The following is a 22,083-nucleotide window of genomic DNA, read 5'->3' as shown; positions in this document are numbered from 1 at the left end:
ATAGTGTGTGTTTTAGTAATACGTAGTGTAAGACCACTTTTAAAAGATATACTAAAGAGTTTAAGTTCAATAGTAAATACAATAACCACTGAATAACACGTTATTTGAAAGATAAAATAGTTTTCTTGTTTCCAATGGACAGCGGTATGCGGGCTGCATGCAACTGACCATACACCTTGGTAGTACCGTCTGCATTAGTTCCATGGAAAAGGTGTTCATCATAAGAAGCCTTCGTATTCTCTGGTTTTCTTTTTTGAGTATTGAGTTCAATTTTTAGGCTTCTGGCTTTTTGGTTTCGATAAATGAACTTGTACGTTTCGACAAAGCTTTTCATTGACGTCACTTTTAACATATTTGCATAACGTCATTTCTGTCAATGTAACTTGCTGATTCAGTTTTTGACAATTTTTCGTAAATGCACCTCCGTTGTAAAACCATTAAACAAGTTCTTGAAGAGGATCATAGACGCTGCATTATCATTATTGTGTAGTTGTTCGTATATTCTAACATATTTATCATGGTCTTGTTTACCTACTGCTTTCCCATCGACAGAAATACGAATAGCATTCCGTTGTACTTTATCTCGTAGCAATACCCAAATACGTTTTTCCTGGCTTTGCATGTAGTATAGCTCTTCCTCTCTAGCGTCATGAGATGTTCTAAGTTTGCGCGTAGAATTGAAGTTCATTTGCGGAAAACTTATACCTATTGCAAGTCTAGTGTTTCCATATTCGACCATGAGTATGCATGGATCACCTACGCTCCGTAGAGGTCCTGGAAGAACTACGTTTGATTTGAAGATGGAGTAATAATAAGTAGTAAGCCCAACACGAGGCGAATTTAACAATTCAACAACATGTGCGCGATAATCTTGATTTAAGATTCTATAACGAGGTTGTCTACCTGTTCTTCGTTGCTTTTGTGCCATCCTTAAAACATTCCTGTAGGAGCAGTTCACTAATATTGCGTATTCATAATTTACACCCCGGGGGTTTGTACCGTGACGTATCACTGCAGTTGCGTAGTAAGCTTTCGCTTTCATATCGGGTGAAGTTTGATTGAGCAGCCACACGTTTAGATTTTGTTTGCCGGCATGCGGAATGTAATAACCATTCTGATTGATATCCATCAACATTCCTGGCGAATTTTACCCCAAGTTAACCACCTGGAAGGCTGATTCAGGCCCAGTGGAATGTTGTATCCATTTGCTTTGATAAACGTCATTTTATCTCCAGGAGTATTTTGAAACAGGGTTGTTTCAACATCATAAAGCTTCAGCCCTAAGCTTTTAGACCGTATGTTGCTTCCTAAACACAAAACCAGATTTTCGTAGAAAAATACGGACTTCTTGAACCAAAATCTTGCAACTTCATCTTCATACGTAGGCCTCTCAAAATCCATTGTAAAAGCTCCATTCCTGTAACGACTAGTCCCTTGAAAATTGATGCCTCCACAAAGGCTTTTGGGATTGTAGTATCGCGACTTTTTTGTTTTTAGTTGTCTTGCAGGCATGCGCAAACTGGTCGTACCTGGAAGTCTGTTCCAGTCCCAGCCGCGCTCAATATCATGTGCCTTTAATCCTTGATCAGTATTTACAATCAAAAGTTGTCCATAGCTTTGATAGCGGCCATATTTGTTTTGATCAACTGCTGATTCAGATCCCCACACGAAATTATTGAACCCTTTTACCGTTATGACCCAGGCCTCGCGACGGTGGATGGACAAAGCGGCAAAGTTCTTTGCCCAGTTTCCTTGTGGGGTGACTTCCGCCTGTATCCCGAGCTCCTTTGCACGCTTTTCAATTCATACAAAATTGAAAGTGAACCAAGGGTGTGCATATAAGATGTCTTCCAAGAGCAACCTCTACCACGACCTAAATATCGTTGAACGTTGTCATCGCTCTCGTTTAGCAAACGTAAAAATGCTCGAAGGCTTTCTTTATTTTGTGTATTTCTCAGAAATGGATTATCTTTGTGGTAGTCTAAAATCTGATGTGGATAGGCAACTACTTCACTGTATATTCTTGGCCTATTTGATAAGATCATATTCACTAAGTATGGCTTGTACATGTTTCTAGACGATAATCTAACGTTTCGTTCTTGTTCTTGCTTCAGACGTAAATCGTGAAGATCCTCGGGGATTTTCTCCCACAATGCAGCATAAGCGAAGGCTGGTATTAAACAAATCAATTCTGGTTTAGCTGTCGTAGGCGATGCATTGGTGACTGTGTTTGGAATGACGTATTTTTCAGATAAGAGTCGCATAAAATTGATTGCATTTCTTAAATTTTCACGACTTTGTGTTGATAGCTCGTATGTAGTTCCCCTTAGCAAATATACTACGTGTGCTGCCGTTAAAAGACCTGGCAATACGTAGTCGTTAGGATAAAAGGATTTGTGATGATATCCGGTAAAATCTGGTTTTATTGTGCCACCCAAAGCTGGATTTATCGTCAATGCGTTTTCGTACCAGGCTTTCAGCGCTTTCATGTCGTGCAACTTTTGCATTACTTCTTGGAGTGTCGTTTCTGGCATGACCAATACGCACATGAGACGATATAAAAACAACGTCCTTAATCGGTCAGCGGTCGTTCCAGTGAACTTAAAGGGCTTTTGGTACAATTCACCAAATTCCAGATACCATTTCATGATTTTTATAACGCGTGGTAGCAATCCAGCTTTGTACAGCGGTTTCCGTAGCAAGAATATAGACGTCACAAAACCTTTACTGCTTCGATTCATTTCATGATCTAGAGATCCCAAGGCACTTCCTTCGTCCCATCCTTGATCTACTATGTACTCAAAGATTCTCAATATTCGTGAAAGTCTTTTTTCATTCATTTTCTTTAAAGCTGTGCTTAGTTTGTTCTCACTGAGTAAATGACCGAACATTTCAACGAATTTATTCATAAACTCCTCGTCGTCATAAGTTAGCATTTTTAGTGTCGCTTTTTGTGTTTTTTGCTTCTTGTAAGTGGACATTGTTAATTTGATTGCTTTGTGAATTTCCTCTTTCCTTATGGCAAAAAAATACTCAAACGAAAGCGGCAACAAAATGTCTCGAAACACAAAACCAAACTTTATCTCTGTGGAGGATGCAGATAATTTACCAAAAGCTGAGTTGTGGGAGAATAATCCGGGACCTTTAATGAAACCACGTGCATCTTTCGTGATATTTAATGCTAGCAAGTTTTTTCGTGCTCGTTTTATGCTTTTGCGGATTCCTTCCAACGCTTCTTGTATTTTCCAGTCAATTCAAAGGTTGACTTTCCTGGAACTACATACCAGTCTCTTAGCCGTTTGCTTATCAAACGAATTTCCTTTAGGCGATATAATTGATCATCGCTCAATTCAAGGTCGTTGAATACTTCAGTTCTTGATTTTACCTGACTCCAGTAATAAGTTTGTTGCCAAACATTAGATGGCATCTGCGTGCTTCTGATTGGAGGAACGATACTGTCACGTGATTGCCGTATAAAGTTACTCCGTACAATGTGCAATAAGTCAAAATATAACACACCCACGTGTTGGTTGGGAGCTTGAAATTGAAGTCGGTATAATGGATGCAAGCGTTGCCCTCGCCGGCATTCTTGAAAGCTTACCCACACGGCACGCCAGCCTGTAAATTTCAAGGACATGGTAAAGGTGCATTCGGGCTTTATAAATTTATAAGTATAAACGTGCGGGTAAAACGATACGGTTATTTCTCCGGAAATAGTTTTCCGTTGATAAATCCAAACTTTCACTCCTCCTTTGGAAAGATGTCTTCCCTTGATAGGGTGATGAGATAAGTCCAGTGTAAGAATATCTCTTCGAGACCAAAACCATTTGAGTGCACGGTGATTATGCTTGTAAACGTCATCTGACGAAATCAATTTCGACGAAGGAGAAACTTTGAAGTAAGAAAGACTCCGTTCATCTGTTGATACAATGGGATAAGTATGGGTTACCCATGAGTTTGTTTATATGTTTTGTACGGATAAATTTCTTCAACATACCGTATATTTCACCAGCAATAAGAATAACGACAGTTGTCATCACAATGATGTGTTTCTGCTTCTTTCTGTACTTCATAACACACTGAAACAAATTCCAGTATAAATGAATGAATGTTAATATTTTTTCAATGAAGACTTTTGTTGATCTTCGCTATAGCAGTTACTCATTTTCCATCGATAAGATTTACTTCGACATGGTTGTCTTGTGATTATTTTTGTGATTCCAACGACGATATACTTATCACAAATTTACAGGTTTTCGTTCTAATGTTATTGAGATCATATCTTGTTATTTGATAACAGCCGTTTCCATTACTCTGCCGCCACTTGGCTGAAAAAAATTACTTCATGTTGAGATAAACTGTCGACAATTGAGTTTAAAGTGTGCACGTGGAAGCTATTACAGACAAAAAGTCTTTAATATCTATCCGATTGCTTGACTATATTCATGACTATCTTTTACCATCGTGATAGTTGAATATTTGTTGGTTGTTGGTTAAATTTGCCTGTTGCAAGTTATCGTTATTATTTTAAAATGTATCAATGCTAATTAACATAATCTGCGTTTGCGGGTGGTGTCTATTTCTAACTCAAGATGATTGATGAGCACTTTGTGCATTTGAAATTGTGTTCCGATAAACATTTGTTAAAACAGTTAGTTTGACGATACTTTTTTGTGTATCCACACCATTGAGCTCTATAAGACCTGGAGGGGCAAAGGGGCCTGGACCCCGTGGTCAAAAACATGGCGGTAATGGCGGATTTTGGTTGTCAAAACTTCCACTTTGAGAAAAGTTTTTAACATTCGCTCCCTCCCGAATCCGGAACTCTATTACTGCTTATATCAATGACAACCAGCGAAAACAACCACGATACCGTAAGCATAAAATATTGAAAATAATGCTTCAGATTTTTGTGAAATAGACACACACATTTAAATGAGGTAAATCTACTGTAAAATAGCGTATATGTTGTCAAGTAATGCTTTAGCTATGTTAGAAATAAATATCAAACGGCATTCTTTACACTGTCAATGTGTCGTTAAGCTTTAATGCATAATCCCATGCGCAATACTTGTGTTTTTGACTATTTTTAACAGCTTCGTGCAACTGTCTTTCTTGAATAGATGGGTAAATATTAGTTAAAATGTCCAAAAGGAGTTAGAAAAAGTTAGCTTACCCTACGACTTAAGTCGACTGGAAATATATTATAAGTAGGTATGTATTTTTTGAGTTTTTGGTAGGATTGATTCTGGGTGTCTTATAAGGTATTATGATATTCTGATAAATCTACTGAGAACTTATGAAGAAAATATCTCGAACTAGGAGAGCAAAAGAACGAAATTCAAAATTCTATAATCATGTTGCTGGTTCTGTTTTGAGCCAAGATATTAGTAACTGGATTGTCATTGACAACCATGGATCTACTATTGAACAGAACTACATTAATTTCCCATTGAAAATACGATTTTTTAAATTAAAGTGCATTGGTTTCTCTGACATAACACTTTTCTTATTGCTGCATGAAGGCAAACCTGTTTAAATAATTATAATGTAGGTGAAGATATTTAGCATGTTGTATAATTGTTATTATACAGACATTATTTATAATATTATGGCCTTGTGTAATGTATGTCAAGAACTTATTAATTCTCAAAATGCTAACCTTCTTGCACTACTTTTCTCTTGTGTCCTTACAAATTACAGTTACCTATACTAATTTTTTCTAGGTTCAAACAACTTGACAAATTTTTGAATTTTACATTATGCCTTGGAATTTTTCTTTTTGTCTTTTGGTAAAAATATCAGTAAATGACTTAAAAATCAAGTTTATCTAAAATAGTATTTTGTACAAAATAACTATACATAATTGGAAAAGTCTCATGTTGAAGGCCGATGTGGCTTCTTTTACTAGATTGCTACTCTTATTCTTTTAAATGATATCGTAATTCTTCAAAAGACATAAAAAGTTCTTTGTCATCAATTTTTGCTTCTTCCACATTCAACTTCATTGCAACCAATGCATCTTATGTGAATTTTTAATCACCTGGAATTGAAAAACATATGGACTTTGTCAGATGATGCAGTACTGTATTTAATGTTTCATGCATGTCATTATAAGCTTTGCTTGAGCAAATATTTCAAGGTAGGAGCAAAATTTGGCACATTATTGAACAAAGTAGTTTTTATCTTGATTTTGATGTACTAACCTGTTTACTACACTGTGTAACAAACAATTCATTTACAGAAACACCAGATGGCATTTATAAAACTTTTAGCATAAAGCAAACCATTACACACCATCATCATGATTGTCCATAATCTGTCAAATTGTCCAGGCTAGCTGTTTAATACAGGTATTTTTATTGTCGACATGTACCAAAGAGCTCATTAATTAATCTTGCACTGCATTTGATTTCAATACAGCTCTGTCCTTAATATTTGCTTCATATTTTCAGAAAAATATCATGAAAAAATCCTCCATTTCAACTCAGTTGAAACAAGGAGTTTTAAGATATGCATATCTCGATAAGAACTGGTTGCTTTGCCTCGTCTAGCAAGCGATTAAGTAAAGAACAAATAAGAATGGATAAACATAACTTAAATTATAACTTAGGAGTAAAAACATTCACAAAATATATACAATCACACTTCAAGTATTGACTTAAAACAAAACACTGAACACTTTAAATGGTAAACAATCTTACGTTGCTTACCGGTATCATGAAATGTTTCCTTTTCTGGCATTACTTCAGCATCCGTCTACCAAACAAGTTTGCAACAAGTTTTAAAGATAAAATTTCTAAAAGTTTTTGTGTTTGGCATTGATATTTTATATAATCGCTATTGTGGTTGTCAAATCCGGGTGGGCGAAAAAAATTTCATTTTATGAGCCCGCGTCTTTCCGCTGACTTTGACAACCAAAATCCGCCATGTTTTTGACCACGCGGCCGCGCGCTGATAATTTATAGTAATTTTGTTTACGTTTCCCCTCCAGGTCTTATAGAACTCAATGATCCACACGCATTCATGAAATCGACATCTATTCATTCATATAATATTTAACTTTGAAGTGCCGCAGTATTTTTATCTGGGGTTTTAAGTTACAACTTTTTTTCTTAAAGCTTTCGTTCCACAAATTTACTGTGTAAAACAATACCATTTGAAATCGTTTTTCTGTTTTCAGAGTCGCTCACATCTGGGATTATCTGCGTATGTGAAATGTCATTTTCAAGTTTTGTACGGCCAAGTCGTCATTCTATGTTAAAATGAGTCTGAAATAAATCCCTGTTGAGCACGAGGTGAGAAAGGTCAATCTATAAATACAACCTTGATAATTAATTAGTCGTCGTATCCTTATAATGGACAAATAATTTTATTGCTTATACTAGCAGGTAAGTTGCTCCATCAAATAGATAGCGCATTCATTTGAAGTGACATGCGCAGTAACTCGATTTCTGTTGTGTGATGATTGCTTACCTTAATCTCTATTTATATATATCTATTTATGATTCATGTTATGATCTTCAAGCCTATTGAGTTCTTTGCTTGGTTTTACACCAATTTGTAATGGTAGCACACTAAGATAAACTGCGGGTGTCTCTCGTGTCAGGCTGCAGTAACTAAATCTGATTAAAAAAAAGTTTCATTTTAAAAAATTTCTTTCGAAAATATTTCGGCTAGAAAACACTTTATTCTGAAAAATTTCGGCGGAAACAAAATAATTCATTTGCTGAAAATTTCTAGTCTAAAACTTTGCGCTGTAATAAATGATAGTAATGATTTTCATAAAATAATAAAAGTTTTTACTGTCCTTTTAAATAAATTATGGTTGGCATTGTGGCCCAAGTATTAGATTGTGCATGGTAAACAGCCAGATGTGGATAGTACCTGTTTTGGGTGTTATCATTTTAAGGGACTGGGATCTAGTTGCTTTAGTTCCAACAAAAAATACAAAGCAAAGATGGCTGTATGGCGATTTCAAATTTATTTTGAACACTATTGGGAATAGTAAGCTGTATATACAGAACAAAGAAAATTTAGAACAAAAAATGTTAAAATATTGCTGTAGCAGAGCAAAAATCAGTGAATAGCCTTTAATATTGAGTAATTTCATATTTTAGAAAATTTTGCCTATCAAACCAAAAAACTATATTTCAGCATTTGTTATTTTATTGAAGTAAACTACCCGTATCGTAACGGTTGACATATAATAAGTAAGAAAATATAGAATATTATTTGATACACTTGAGAAAGAATTGCCGCAGGGCAACTTTGTCTTATTGACATTAGAAGTAATTCTCTCCAAATGTTTGTACTCATATCAAGACATTCAACAGAATGAAGATATGATTCACCATCATGTCCACCAACCACAACAATAATATTTCCAATGATAACTGCTGAACATGAATACCTTCTATAATTAAGTGAAGGAAGCATTTTAGTTTCTCCTGTTTTTATATCATACATCAAAACTTCACGTAATCTTTCTTTTTTATTATTTAAACCTCCAATCAAGATTGCATTACCTTTATAACTTACTATACCCATATTTCGTATATGTTCTTCAATCTCGTTTTTATTGATGACTTCGTCACAACCTTCATTTCTACAAGGTGTAAGTGAATAACCACAGTTCTTCTCATGACTTTGGAGAAATTGAAGCTTCACTATTTCAGGACAACCACGGTTAACATTCACACAGCGAATATCACAGTCGTTTAAACTTTCCGTAATGAACCACGGTGTCTTCAATGTCTCTTTGGTGAGATGGAATCCACATTTGAGGCAGTTGTTTGATCAAGTATTTTTCGATAAAAGAGCGACAGAAATAATGTTCGTTTGTACATTGAACAGGATCTTTAAAACATATGGGCATTCAACTCTTGAATGAACTTTATCAACAAATCTTTCCTGTTCATATCCACCATATGAGTCATTAGTAGCCATAGTTGATGACTTTATTTACTTGCCAAGCTTACATTGTATGTACGTGTTTCTGTTTCAAGAAATAATGCTTTCATTTTCTTACATTAAAGAAATGGTTGTTTTGATTTAAGTTGTAATCAAATCACTTTCAGATTGCGATCTTTTGTACATTCAATGTATATTTTATTAATAAAACAGTTTTCCATAACTGTGCATAAAATGTTTTTTAATCATTACCGAGAACTGGTATTTAAAAAAATCAATTGTTACGGTTTTTAACGTTGGGTGCGATCATGACCTAGGTAGCTATATCTGTGTACATGTGTGACAGTTATTAAAAATAATTAACATGCTGTTACAAAATATGTTTTTAGAAACTTTCAGGTAATTGTTTACATTGCATTATAGGTTACGTACATGTTAACAGTTTATCAGTAATATAAATCTCATCATGAAAATTGACATTTCTTAAAATGGCTACGATAAAAGAGGTAGGCGGCCTATTCGAGCAAAAACGTTGTATTTTAAACTACAGACTTAAGTTTCTAAAATGATTGTTTCATATTACGACTGCCAAATTTATTTTTGTAAAACATAAAACATGTATGTTTTAGTAACGAAATTTTTAATAAATTGGAGAAACAATTGCGGCAGGAAAACTTCGTTTGGTCAACATAGGAGGTAGTTCTCTCCAAACGTTTGTACTCATATCAAGACATTCAATAGAATCAAGATACGATTCCTTGTCATACCCACCAACCACAACAATAATATTTCCAATGATAACTGCTGAACATCCACATCTTTTATGATTAAGTGAAGGAAGAATTTTAGTTTGTCCTGTTTTTACATCATACATCAAAACTTTATCTAAGTATTCACCTTTCTCATTTACACCTCCAATCAAAATTACATTACCTTTATAACTGACTATAGCCATGGCTCTTACAGGATATGGAAGTGGAGCCAAGGTTTTACATTCGTTTTTACTGAGACTGTATGAATAAACAGTGTTTTTAATATCTTTCCATTTTTCAGATGTTGCCCCACCAAATACCAAAACATCGTCTTCAATGATAATTGAGCCATGGTAACGTCTTAGCTCTGGTATTTGCGCCAATAATTTTGTCGTATGTGGAGGATTTAGTTGAATACTGTAGATTGTATCAAAGGTTTCGTTATTATCATGTCCACCAATCATAATCACATTATCATTATGATAAATCATACTATGTCCATGACACTTTCTTGGTAACATGACAGGAGATATTTTCCATTGCAATTTTCCATCCACGTTTAAACTTTCAATATTTCCAAACTGTTGTTTCCCATTCCAACCACCACAGACAAATATTTCTCGGCCATAAACAAATGCAGTTGCTGCAGATCGTTCTTCATTCATTTTAGGTTCCTGTTGCCAACAATTTGAATTCCAGTTGAAAGACTCGACAAAATTCAAACGATTCTCTCCATCTCTTCCTCCACAAACAAAAATCTTTACTTTTCCCGTAAGAAAATTATATCTTTCTGTCGTTTCTGTTGTAAGAAATGTCATTTCATTATGATTTAATGTCACTTGCTCTTCAACATGTTTCACCATTTCATCACGATTCAACTTCATTTGCTTTTCAAACATCTTTTGAAACATCTCCAATCTTCTGGTCAAATCGTCAATCTCTTTCTTCAAGAAACATGAATGAGATCGTCTGTATCTGAACACAAGCATCATTTTGCATTCTTCACAATCGATGAGACGGAACTCACATCGTTCTCTTTCATGTTCTTCAATTTCGTTTTATTAAGGACTTCGTTACAACCTTTATTTCTGCAAGGTGTAGGTGAATAACCACAGTTCTTCTCATGACGTTCGAGAAATTGAAGCTTCATAATTTCAGGACAACCACGGTTAACATTCTTACAGCGAATATCAAGATCTTCTAACATTTCGGTGACAATTCTAGGTACATCCTGTAATGTCTCCGACGTGATTTTACAATTACATTGAGGACATTTATTAGAAGAAAGTAAACATCTTTCGATGCAAGAACGACAGAAATGATGCTGATTTGGACATTGAACAGGATCCTTAAATATTTTAAAACATATAGGACATTCAAATCTTGGATGAACTTTATCGGCAAATCTCTCCTGTTCATATCCACCATACGAGTCATTTGTAGCCATTGTTGAAGACTTTTATAATTTACTGACCAAGTTTACATTGTATGTTCGTATTTCTATTTAATGAAATAATGTTTCCATTTTTTTATATATATCTTCCATCTGTTTATCGATTCTTGAATGTCTTTGACAAGATGACTTCCTCGGGTTTTTATTTTCTCAAAACATGTCTTGCTTTCTAAAACTATAGATGTCTACGATTTTATGTTCTGTTATGGAAAGAAAATGGGTGGATGATTCATCACAAAGTTGTTGCCAAAGTTGTTTTCAAGCTGTGATTTTTGTACAGCTTGATGCATGATTTCGGCTGGACAATAGTTCATTTTGATACATTCATGCATAAAATTACACTTAAAAGATAATAATTGTTTGTTTGACATCAGTTAAGAAGAGAAAATTGCTTCATATTTTATCATAAACTTGTCAAGTTATTATGGCTTTATGATATTTTTTATTTAAGATTATTGTTATTCAGTTATATTCATTTCTTTGTACAATCGTCGCCAAATTTTTAGTAAATCAGTTCAAACTGTGATCTTTTCAACCCTTTAATGTAATCAAAATCTATTTTATCGCTTCCGCTTAATCAAAACAAATCGAAAGTCAAGGAGGTTCTTGGGCTGATGAGCTCTGTTTTCTGTGCGCATAACATTGAAGAGTACTCTCTTTTTGGGTAAAAATTGGCAATGTGTGAAAGCACATGCCGATTTATTAAAATAGAAATAACAAGTATAACATAATATAAATTAATTATTTTACACAATTTAAACCAAAATCTTTACGAATAAAGTTTTTCTGTATAGCACAGAAAAGGTGGGGTGATAAAAACGCCACCTCTGAAACAAGTCTAAATAGTACATGCAAAATCACAGAGAGAAAGGGAGGGAGGGAAGGGTGGATTTTTCGATAAATTTCACCTGGAGATGGCCACCTACTGAATGATATGTGATTTGTTTGTGCATAACCTATAAGGCTAATACCTGTGCACGTGAATCACACTACGTGCATGTGAACAAAATGCAAATAACTGTAGCCAACATCCTGTTTGCTCTTGTAGCGTCCACAATGAACCTTGGACTCCATGACCTTAGCACGCGGAATTCTTTGAGTAAAAGTAACAAACTTTCCCAGTACTTTTTCTATGTTAGAGTGTGTCCCACCCTCTCTTTGTTTCCCTTTGATTAACATAACTCTTATTTACAATTTAAACTACAAAATAACCCGCGGAAGCAATAAAATTATTATTCGCTTATGCAAATAACTCCTAAAGTAATAAAAGTTTATTTTACAATAGTTGTATGGAGAATGTTTAATTATTACCAAGAATTCGTATTCAAAGAGTCTAATGTTTCGATAATTAAGTTGGGTGAAGACCGAGGGGTTGGGTCCAGTTGGGTCACACTTTCTCTGAATGTATAAAATAGGTACGTTGTGCGTACAAAAATTATTGATGATGTTACAAAACATGTTTTGGTTGTGGTAAGAATTTCTGAGAACTGAAGGATATTAGAAGTTTTTCGGTAAAAAAGTCAACGTGACGTCAATTTTTAACATCTCAAGAATTATAAAGACTTTATAAACTCACTTTACTTTTGTTGAAGAAACTAGTTGTTGGAAAAACATCGATTTCAATATTACTAGTTCAGAGAACGAATTCTTTAATATATACAAAAAATTAACCAACATTTGCCGTATAAGATATTAGCATATATTTAAAAAAGTATGAATTTGATTTTGTCTGGGATGGAGAACTGGGAGGAACACATCCAGTAATAAGCATACAGGTCAGTGATATCAATGTATCAATGTACACTCAACAAATTTTGTCATAGAAAGTTTGAACATTTTTAGAGAAAATGCACCGTAGAGTTATTGCACATCGTTTAAGTGCAAAACGTCGCACAGCAGACGTTTTAATCAATGAGAAAGTCGATTTCTCAGGGTTAATTTTATCCAAAGATGTCCTCAAAGGGTTGAAAAGTGCTGGATTTGAAAGACCATCACCAATTCAAATGAAAGCTATTCCTATTGGTCGTTGTGGTGTAGGTGAGTGGATTGTATATAATGCTTGTTTTTCTGTTGGATGTTTCTTTGTTGACAACAGTTCATACATTCAGCTAAATTTTGCCATGTGTCATGTGAACAGTGAGCATGCTACAAGCCTTAGCAACTTGGAAATGTCACTGCATTGATAGTTAGATTTTATTGATAATAGTCAACCTATTGTAAACTTTTCCTTATTGAGTTTTTCATCAAACAATCCATTAAGATAAACAGAGGTACTTTAGAGCATCATTTCACCATCATTCAGTTCACCAATGTACATGTTACAAAGGGTCACTACCAAGATTGGATGAAATTGCACACTTAGTAGTTTTGAATTGGATGGCTTCTTATAGCTTTTGGTGTTAAGGAAATGTAGTCTTAATGTAGGAAAAGCACTCACTACCAGAAAAGTAAAGGAACTCAAAATTTTTAGTTTGATAGTTCATGCAAAGGTTTTCATTTAAAATGACTTTGCATTTAAGTCTTGTAAAGTATGTTTTCTAAAAAATTACAAATTTTTGACTTTCTTTATAGATTTGATTGCACAAGCAAAATCTGGCACAGGGAAAACATGTGTCTTTAGTGTGATTGCTTTGGAAAGCATCATTCTTACAATGATGTCAATTCAAGTGTTGGTTCTTGTGCCGACTCGAGAGATAGCTGTTCAAATCAAGGATGTAATGAACTCTATTGGTCAACATATGCAAGGACTTCATGTAAATGTTTTTATTGGTGGTTTGTCTATTGAAGATGACAAGAACAAGTTGAAACTTTGTCAAATTGCTATTGGTACACCAGGTAGGTGGAGCAGTTAAATATTTAACAATTGCATATCATTTGGGAATGAATACGTATAGCTTTGGGCAGAAATATATATTATAATTTAGAATGTCAGTGCCAAGCAAAGTACTATACATAAGCAATCATACAAAAAAAATTACATTTAATATCATCAAGTAAGGTACAAGCTAGTGTTTCTTCTTAAACTCTTAGGATACTTATGTGAAATCAGTTTTTCAATCATTCTTTACGACGGGTCAAACATCTAATTGACAGCAAACTTTTGTCTACTTCTTCCATTCGATTGCTTATTCTTGATGAGGCTGATAAACTATTGGTGGAAAACTTTCAAGATCAGATCAAGTAAGATCATTAAATATATGGATAATTTAAATATCATTGATTTTTTTCTTTCATAATTTAAGGGTCGAGTTCAATTTTTGTACTTCTGGCTTTTTGGTTTCGATAAATGAACTTGTACGTTTCGACAAAGCTTTTCAATGACGTCACTTTTAACACATTTGCATAACGTCATTTCTGTCAATGTAACTTGCTGATTCAGTTTTTTACAATTTTTCGTAAATGCACCTCAGTTGTAAAACCATTAAACAAGTTCTTGAAGAGGATCATAGACGCTGCATTATCATTATCGTGTAGTTGTTCGTATATTCTAACATATTTATCATGGTCTTGTTTACCTACTGCTTTCCCATCGACAGAAATACGAATAGCATTCCGTTGTACTTTATCTCGTAGCAATACCCAAATACGTTTTTCCTGGCTTTGCATGTAGTATAGCTCTTCCTCTCTAGCGTCATGAGATGTTCTAAGTTTGCGCGTAGAATTGAAGTTCAATTGTGGAAAACTTATACCTATTGCAAGTCTAGTGTTTCCATATTCTACCATGAGTATGCATGGATCACCTACGCTCCGTAGAGGTCCTGGAAGAACTACGTTTGATTTGAAGATGGAGTAATAATAAGTAGTAAGCCCAACACGAGGCGAATTTAACAATTCAACAACATGTGCGCGATAATCTTGATTTAAGATTCTATAACGAGGTTGCCTACCTGTTCTTCGTTGCTTTTGTGCCATCCTTAAAACATTCCTGTAGGAGCAGTTCACTAATATTGCGTATTCATAATTTACACCCTTGGGGTTTGTACCGTGACATAACACTGCAGTTGCGTAGTAAGCTTTCGCTTTCGTATCGGGTGAAGTTTGATTGAGCAGCCACACGTTTAGATTTTGTTTGCCGGCATGCGGAATGTAATAACCATTCTGATTGATATCCATCAACATTCCTGGCGAATTTTTACCCCAAGTCAACCACCTGGAAGGCTGATTCAGGCCCAGTGGAATGTTGTATCCATTTGCTTTGATAAACATCATTTTATCCCCAGGAGTATTTTGAAACTGGGTTGTTTCAACATCATAAAGCTTCAGTCCTAAGCTTTTAGACCGTATGTCGCTTCCTAAACACACAACCAGATTTTCGTAGAAAAATACGGACTTCTTGAACCAAAATCTTGCAACTTCATCTTCATACGTAGGCCTCTCAAAATCCATTGTAAAAGCTCCATTCCTGTAACGACTAGTCCCTTGAAAATTGATGCCTCCACAAAGGCTTTTGGGACTGTAGTATCGCGACTTTTTTGTTTTTAGTTGTCTTGCAGACATGCGCAAACTGGTCGTACCTGGAAGTCTGTTCCAGTCCCAGCCGCGCTCAATATCATGTGTCTTTAATCCTTGATCAGTATTTACAATCAAAAGCTGTCCATAGCTTTGATAGCGGCCATATTTGTTTTGATCAACTGCTGATTCAGATCCCCACACGAAATTATTGAACCCTTTTACCGTTATGACCCAGGTCTCGCGACGGTGGACGGACAAAGCGGCAAAGTTCTTTGCCCAGTTTCCTTGTGGGGTGACTTCTGCCTGTATCCCGAGCTCTTTTGCACGCTTTTTCAATTCATACAAAATTGAAAGTGAACCAAGGGTGTGCATATAAGATGTCTTCCAAGAGCAACCTCTACCACGACCTAAATATCGTTGAACGTTGTCATCGCTCTCGTTTAGCAAACGTAAAAATGCTCGAAGGCTTTCTTTATTTTGTGTATTTCTCAAAAATGGATTATCTTTGTGGTGGTCTAAAATCTGATGTGGATAGGCAACTACTTCACTGTATATTCTTGGCCTATTTGATAAGATCATATTCACTAGGTATGGCTTGTACATATTGCTAAACGATAATCTAGCGTTTCGTTCTTGTTCTTGCTTCAGACGTAAATCGTGAAGATCCTTGGGGATTTTCTCCCACAATGCAGCATAAGCAAAGGCTGGTATTAGACAAATCAATTCTGGTTTAGCTGTCGTAGGCGATGCATTGGTGACTGTGTTTGGAATGACGTATTTTTCAGATAAAAGTCGCATAAAGTTGATTGCATTTCTTAAATTTTCACGACTTTGTGTTGATAACTCGTATGTAGTTCCCCTGAGCAAATATATTACGTGTGCTGCCGTTAAAAGACCGTAAAATCTGGTTTTATTGTGTCACCCAAAGCTGGATTTATCGTCAATGCGTTTTCGTACCAGGCTTTCAGCGCTTTCATGTCGTGCAACTTTTGCATTACTTCTTGGAGTGTCGTTTCTGCCATGACCAATACGCACATGAGACGATATAAAAACAACGTCCTTAATCGGTCAGCGGTCGTTCCAGGAAACTTAAAGGGCTTTTGGTACAATTCACCAAATTCCAGATACCATTTCATGATTTTTATAAGTCGTGGTAGCAATCCAGCTTTGTACAACGGTTTCAGCAGCAAGAATATAGACGTCACCAAACCTTTACTGCTTCGATTCATTTCATGATCTAGAGATCCCAAGGCACTTCCTTCGTCCCATCCTTGATCTACTATGTACTCAAAGATTCTCAATATTCGTGAAAGTCTTTTTTCATTCATTTTCTTTAAAGCTGTGCTTAGTTTGTTCTCACTGAGTAAATGACCGAACATTTCAACGAATTTATTCATAAACTCCTCGTCGTCATAAGTTATCATTTTCAGTGTCGCTTTTTGTGTTTTTTGCTTCTTGTAAGTGGAAATTGTTAATTTGATTGCTTTGTGAATTTCCTCTTTACTTATGGCAAAAAAATACTCAAACGAAAGCGGCAACAATATGTCTCGAAACACAAAACCAAACTTTATCTCTGTGGAGGATGCGGATAATTTACCAAACTCTGAGTTGTGGGAGAATAATCCGGGACATTTAATGAAACCACGTGCATCTTTCGTGATATTTAATGCTAGCAAGTTTTTTCGTGCTCGTTTTATGCTTTTACGGATTCCCTTCCAACGCTTCTTGTATTTTCCAGTCAATTCAAAGGTTGACTTTCCTGGAACTACGTACCAGTCTCTTAGCCGTTTACTTATCAAACGAATTTCTTTTAGGCGATATAATTGATCATCGTTCATTTGAAGGTCGTTGAATACTTCAGTTTTTGATTTTACCTGACTCCAGTAATAAGTTTGTTGCCAAACATTAAATGGCATCTGCTTGCTTATGATTGGAGGAACGATACTGTCACGTGATTGCCGCATAAAGTTACTCCGTACAATGTGCAATAAGTCAAAATATAACACACCCACGTGTAGATTGGGAGCTTGAAATTGAAGTCGGTATAATGGATGCAAGCGTTGCCCTCGCCGGCATTCTTGAAAGCTTACCCACACGGCACGCCAGCCTGTAAATTTCAAGGACATGGTAAATGTGCATTCGGGCTTTATAAATTTATAAGTATAAACGTGCGGGTAAAACGATACGTTTATTTCTCCGGAAATAGTTGTCCGTTGTTTTGTACGGCCAAGTCGTCATTCTATGTTAAAATAAGTCTGAAATAAATCCCTGTTGAGCACGAGGTGAGAAAGGTCAATAAATAAATACAACCTAGATAATTAATGAGTCTTCGTATCCTTATGATGTACACGGTAAACAGCACGATGCGAATAGTGCCTGTTTTGGATGTTATCATTTTAAGGGAATGGGATCTAGATGCTTTAGTTCTGACAAAAATACAAAGCAAAGATGGCTGTATGGCGATGTTAAATTTATTTTGAACACTATCGAGAATAGTAAGCTGTATATACTGAAAAAAGAAAATTTAGAAGAAAAAATGTTAAAATATTGCTGTTACAGAGCAAAAAATTACTGAAAAGCCTTGCATTGACTACTTTCATATTTTAGAAAATTTAGCCTATCAACCCAAAAAACTGTAATTTGGCATTTGTCCTTTTATTGAAGTAAACAACCTGTATCATGACGATTGACATATAATAAGGAAGAAAATGTAGAATATTATTTGATAACATATTAGTACACTGGAAAAACAATTGCCTCAGGGCAACTTCGCTAGATTGGCATAAGAAGAAATTCTCTACAGATGTTCGTACTCATATCAAGACATTCAACAGAATCAAAAAATGATTCACCATCATGGCCACGAACCAGAACAATAATATTTCCAATGATGATTGCTGAACATGCACATCTTTTAAGTGAAGAACGCATTTTGTTTTTTTAACATCGATTAAGTTGTTCTGTTTTTCACATTATTTTCTCTTAAATGCTTTTTTGAACTGAAGACAGTTTAAATTTAATGAAGAGAATTTACTAGAAACAAACCGTAAAACGATGGCTGTATAACAGAGTAAAAAGAAAATGAAAATATATTTCAGTAACATAGCGTTAATATATTGGTGAAACAACAGCAGCAGCAAAACTTCGTTTGGTCAACATAGGAGGTAGTTATATGTTTGTAAATGATGATCGTCCAGGTTAATAAAGTCCTGAGAAGGACTGTTTTTGATGTTGTTGACTGACGTTTCGACAACCTTAGCGGTAGTCATCTTCAGAGTCAAATGAGGAGTAAACGTCAGGTTAGCCGTATTTATTGTCTGGTTCTTACGTCATTGTATTGTGTGTACAGGAAATGTGCAGGAAATGTTTATTGTCATTGTGGATTAGTGTGAAGTGAAATATTTTATTTTTAGTTGTGATGTGTGATTTAGGTGTGACGTTTTTAGTTGTAATGTGTGGTGTCAATTGTGTATTGTCATTGTGAATTAGTTTGAAGTGTAATGTTTTTAGTTGATCGTTTGTTTGTATTGTGAATAAGTCGTTTGTAAGGTGCCGGTAATTGCTGTGATCTGTTCAGGGGGGTTTGTTCCAAGTTGGTATACCAACTTTCTAATGTAAGCCGTTGTCTATAGTCAGTACTGTAAGTGATGCATTTTGCCGAGTCCCAGTCAATGTTGTGCTTTGTGATTCGGTGATGTTCGGCAATGTGATTAGTTTTGTCTTGTTTCTTAGTAGCTCGTTTGTGCTCAGTAAGTCTTATGTTTAAGTTCCTGCCAGTTTCCCCGATATAGAGGCGTGGCAGTCGGAGCAATTTATTTTGTAAACTGCACCTTGTCGTTCGTTGGGTTGTTCTTTGTCCTTTATGTTCGTTAGTACTTGTCGTAATGTTGTGATTGGTTTATGTGCGACACGTATGTTGTATGGTCGTAAGATACGCGAGATAGTCTCAGACGTACCTTTGATGTAAGGTATCGTTGCTGTTGTCACTGAGTTGTTCGTTTCGTTGGGTTCGTTGGGTTTGTAAGTGTTGCGTTTGATAAAGTCAGAGTTATAGTTGTTTTTGTCAAAAACACGTTTGAGATAGTTGTTTTCGTTTTGTAGAGCGTCCGGTGAATCACATATGATTTGTGCACGTCTTGTTAATGTTCTGATTGTGGTGGCTTTGTGTGATGTAGGTTGTAAGATGATTGGTCTAGTAGTCGGTCAGTATGTGTTGGCTTGCGATAAACTGTTGTTCCCAGTTTTTGATTGTCATGTTTTACCAAACAGTCGAGAAAAGGAAGAGTTCCGTTTTCTTCGACATCTTTGGTAAATTGTATGTGGCTGTTCTGTTTGTTGATGTGAGTATGGAAGTCATCAATCTCGTCTGCATGTAGTGCTGTAATTGTGTCATCTACGTAGCGAAACCAAAAAGGTAGTGCATGTTTGTAAGTCATGAGTGCCCGTTCCTCTATAGATTGCATTACAATTTCAGCCTACAACAGAAACGGCAGCCCATTGCTGTCCCATGTAATTGTTTGTAGTGTGTTCCTTTGTATTGGAAGTAAGTCGAGGTGAGCAGAGCTGTAACTCCATAATGTCTTCTGTCGGTAATGGCAGTACGTCCGTGGTGTTTGTAATGAGGGTTTTGTCGTATGTGGAGATTTAGTTGAATACTGGTGAACAGTGATTTCATCAAAACACTAATATATATAGTTGTCTGGTATTTGATAGTCACAGTTTTTAATGAAACTTTCTTGTAACTTGACATTTGATTTGTTTGTGAGTTTCCATATGTTAAACTCAATACTTTCAAAGTTGTAAGTATTCCAACCACCACTGACAAATAATTCTCGACCATGAACATATGCAGCTGCTCCAGATCGTTCTTCATTCATTTCAGGTTCTTGTTGCCAACAATTTAAAACCCAGTTGAAAGACTCAACAGAATTCAAACGATGCATTCTATCTCTTCCTCCGCCAACAAAAATCTTTATTTTTCCCGTGAGAAAATTATATCTTTCTGTCGTTTCTGTTGTAAGAAACGTCATTTCATTATGACTTAATCTCATTTGCTCTTCTACATGACTAGCCATTTCAATACGAGCCATTTTCACTTGCTCTTCAACATGAGTCACCATTTCATTACGATTCAACTTCATTTGCTCTTCAACTTGAGTCACCATTTCATTACGATTCAACCTCACTTGCTCTTCAACATGCTTTGACCTATCATTTTGACTTTTTTCAAACATGTCCAATCTTTTGGTCAACTCGTCAATCTCTTTCCTCAAGAAACATGAATGAGATCGTCTGTATCTGAACACAAGCATCATTTTGCATTCTTCACAATCGATGAGTCGGAACTCACATCGTTCTCTTTCATGTTCTTCAATCTCGTTTTCATTAAGGACTTCGTCACAACCTTTATTTCTACAAAGTGTAGGTGAATAACCACAGTTCTTCTCATGACGTTCTAGAAATTGAAGCTTCATAATTTCAGGACAACCACGGTTAACATTCTTACAGCGAATATCATGATCTTCTAACATTTCGGTGACAATTCTAGGTACATCCTGCAATGTCTCCGACGTGATTGGACAATTACATTGAGGACATTTGTTAGAAGAAAGTAAACATTTTTCGATGCAAGAACGGCAGAAATGATGCTGATTTGGACATTGAAGAGGATCCTTAATTATTTTGAAACATATGGGGCATTCAAATCTTGGATGAACTTTATCGAGAAATCTCTCTTGTTCATATCCACCATAAGAGTCATTTGTAGCCATTGTCGAAGACTTTTATAATTTACTGACCAAGTTTCATTGTATGTTCGTATTTCTATTTAATGAAATAATGTTTTCATTTTCTTGATGTATATCTTCCATCTTTTTATCGATTCTTTAATGTCTTTGACAAGATGACCTCCTCGGGTTTTTATTTTCTCAAAACATGTCTTGCTTTCTAAAACGATAGATGTCTACGATTTTATGTTATGCTATGGAAAGAAAATGGGTGGATGATTCAACACAAAGTTGTTGCCCCAAATTGTTTTCAAGCTGTGATCTTTTGTAAAGTTTGATGCATGATTTCGGCTGGACAATAGTTCATTATGATTCATTCCTGCATAAAGTGTTTGTTTGTAATCAGTTGAGAAGAGAAAATTGTTTCATATATTATCATAAACTTGTCAAGTTATTATGGCTTTATGATATTTTTTATTTAAGATTATTGTTATTCAGTTATATTCATTTCTTTGTACAATCGTCGCCAAATTTTTAGTAAATCAGTTTAAACTGTGATCTTTTCAACCCTTTAATGTATTCAACATTTTATCAAAGTAATAAAAGTTTCTTTTACAATAATTGTATCGAGAATGTTTAATTATTACCAAGAATTCGTATTCAAAGAGTCTAATGTTTCGATGTTTTAAGTTGGGTGAAGACCGTGGGGCTGGGTCCAGTTGGGTCACACTTTCTCTGACTGTGTAAAATAGGTACGTTGCGTACAAAAATTATTGATGATGTTACA

The 22,083-nt window shown here is 35.3% G+C and overlaps 4 protein-coding genes across 6 annotated transcripts; 1 reads left to right on the top strand and 3 right to left on the bottom strand.

Moving 5' to 3' along the window:
- Nucleotides 1-1,128: 1,128 nt before the first annotated feature.
- Nucleotides 1,129-4,253, bottom strand: LOC124434192 (chondroitin sulfate ABC exolyase-like). Its single transcript, XM_046984071.1, is given in 3 exon segments — nucleotides 1,129-1,799; nucleotides 1,802-3,142; nucleotides 3,232-4,253. Coding segments are annotated over 3 exon segments (2,418 nt in total). The 5' UTR covers nucleotides 3,638-4,253.
- A 3,712-nt stretch (nucleotides 4,254-7,965) lies between these two features.
- LOC124435470 (kelch-like protein 4) lies at nucleotides 7,966-21,341 on the bottom strand. Of its 2 annotated transcripts, XM_046985427.1 has the most exons (3): nucleotides 20,733-21,341; nucleotides 20,667-20,687; nucleotides 7,966-10,549 (listed from the first exon to the last, which is right to left on the bottom strand). In XM_046985427.1, exons 1-3 carry the CDS (start codon nucleotides 21,339-21,341, stop codon nucleotides 9,554-9,556), a joined length of 1,626 nt encoding a protein of 541 aa, XP_046841383.1. In that variant the 3' UTR covers nucleotides 7,966-9,553. The 2 variants fall into 2 exon arrangements, with proteins under 2 accessions (XP_046841383.1, XP_046841382.1); XM_046985426.1 differs by having other exon boundaries at nucleotides 8,152-10,549; nucleotides 20,667-21,341.
- Nucleotides 10,590-11,628, bottom strand: LOC124435484 (E3 ubiquitin-protein ligase PDZRN3-B-like). Its single transcript, XM_046985447.1, has one exon. The coding sequence runs from the start codon at nucleotides 11,110-11,112 to the stop codon at nucleotides 10,654-10,656; it is 459 nt and encodes a 152-aa protein (XP_046841403.1). The 5' UTR covers nucleotides 11,113-11,628; the 3' UTR covers nucleotides 10,590-10,653.
- Nucleotides 12,902-21,430, top strand: LOC124435482 (probable ATP-dependent RNA helicase DDX20). Of its 2 annotated transcripts, none has more exons than XM_046985444.1 (3): nucleotides 12,902-13,155; nucleotides 13,690-13,953; nucleotides 21,119-21,430. In XM_046985444.1, exons 1-3 carry the CDS (start codon nucleotides 12,966-12,968, stop codon nucleotides 21,160-21,162), a joined length of 498 nt encoding a protein of 165 aa, XP_046841400.1. In that variant the 5' UTR covers nucleotides 12,902-12,965; the 3' UTR covers nucleotides 21,163-21,430. The 2 variants fall into 2 exon arrangements, with proteins under 2 accessions (XP_046841400.1, XP_046841399.1); XM_046985443.1 differs by lacking the exon at nucleotides 21,119-21,430 and adding an exon at nucleotides 14,149-14,561.
- The last annotated feature ends 653 nt before the right edge of the window (nucleotides 21,431-22,083 follow it).

The sequence above is a fragment of the Xenia sp. Carnegie-2017 genome, unplaced genomic scaffold (assembly GCF_021976095.1).
Source record: "Xenia sp. Carnegie-2017 unplaced genomic scaffold, XeniaSp_v1 HiC_scaffold_14, whole genome shotgun sequence".
NCBI classification, from domain to species: domain Eukaryota; kingdom Metazoa; phylum Cnidaria; class Anthozoa; order Malacalcyonacea; family Xeniidae; genus Xenia; species Xenia sp. Carnegie-2017.
This window is presented reverse-complemented; position numbering and strand designations above follow the sequence as displayed.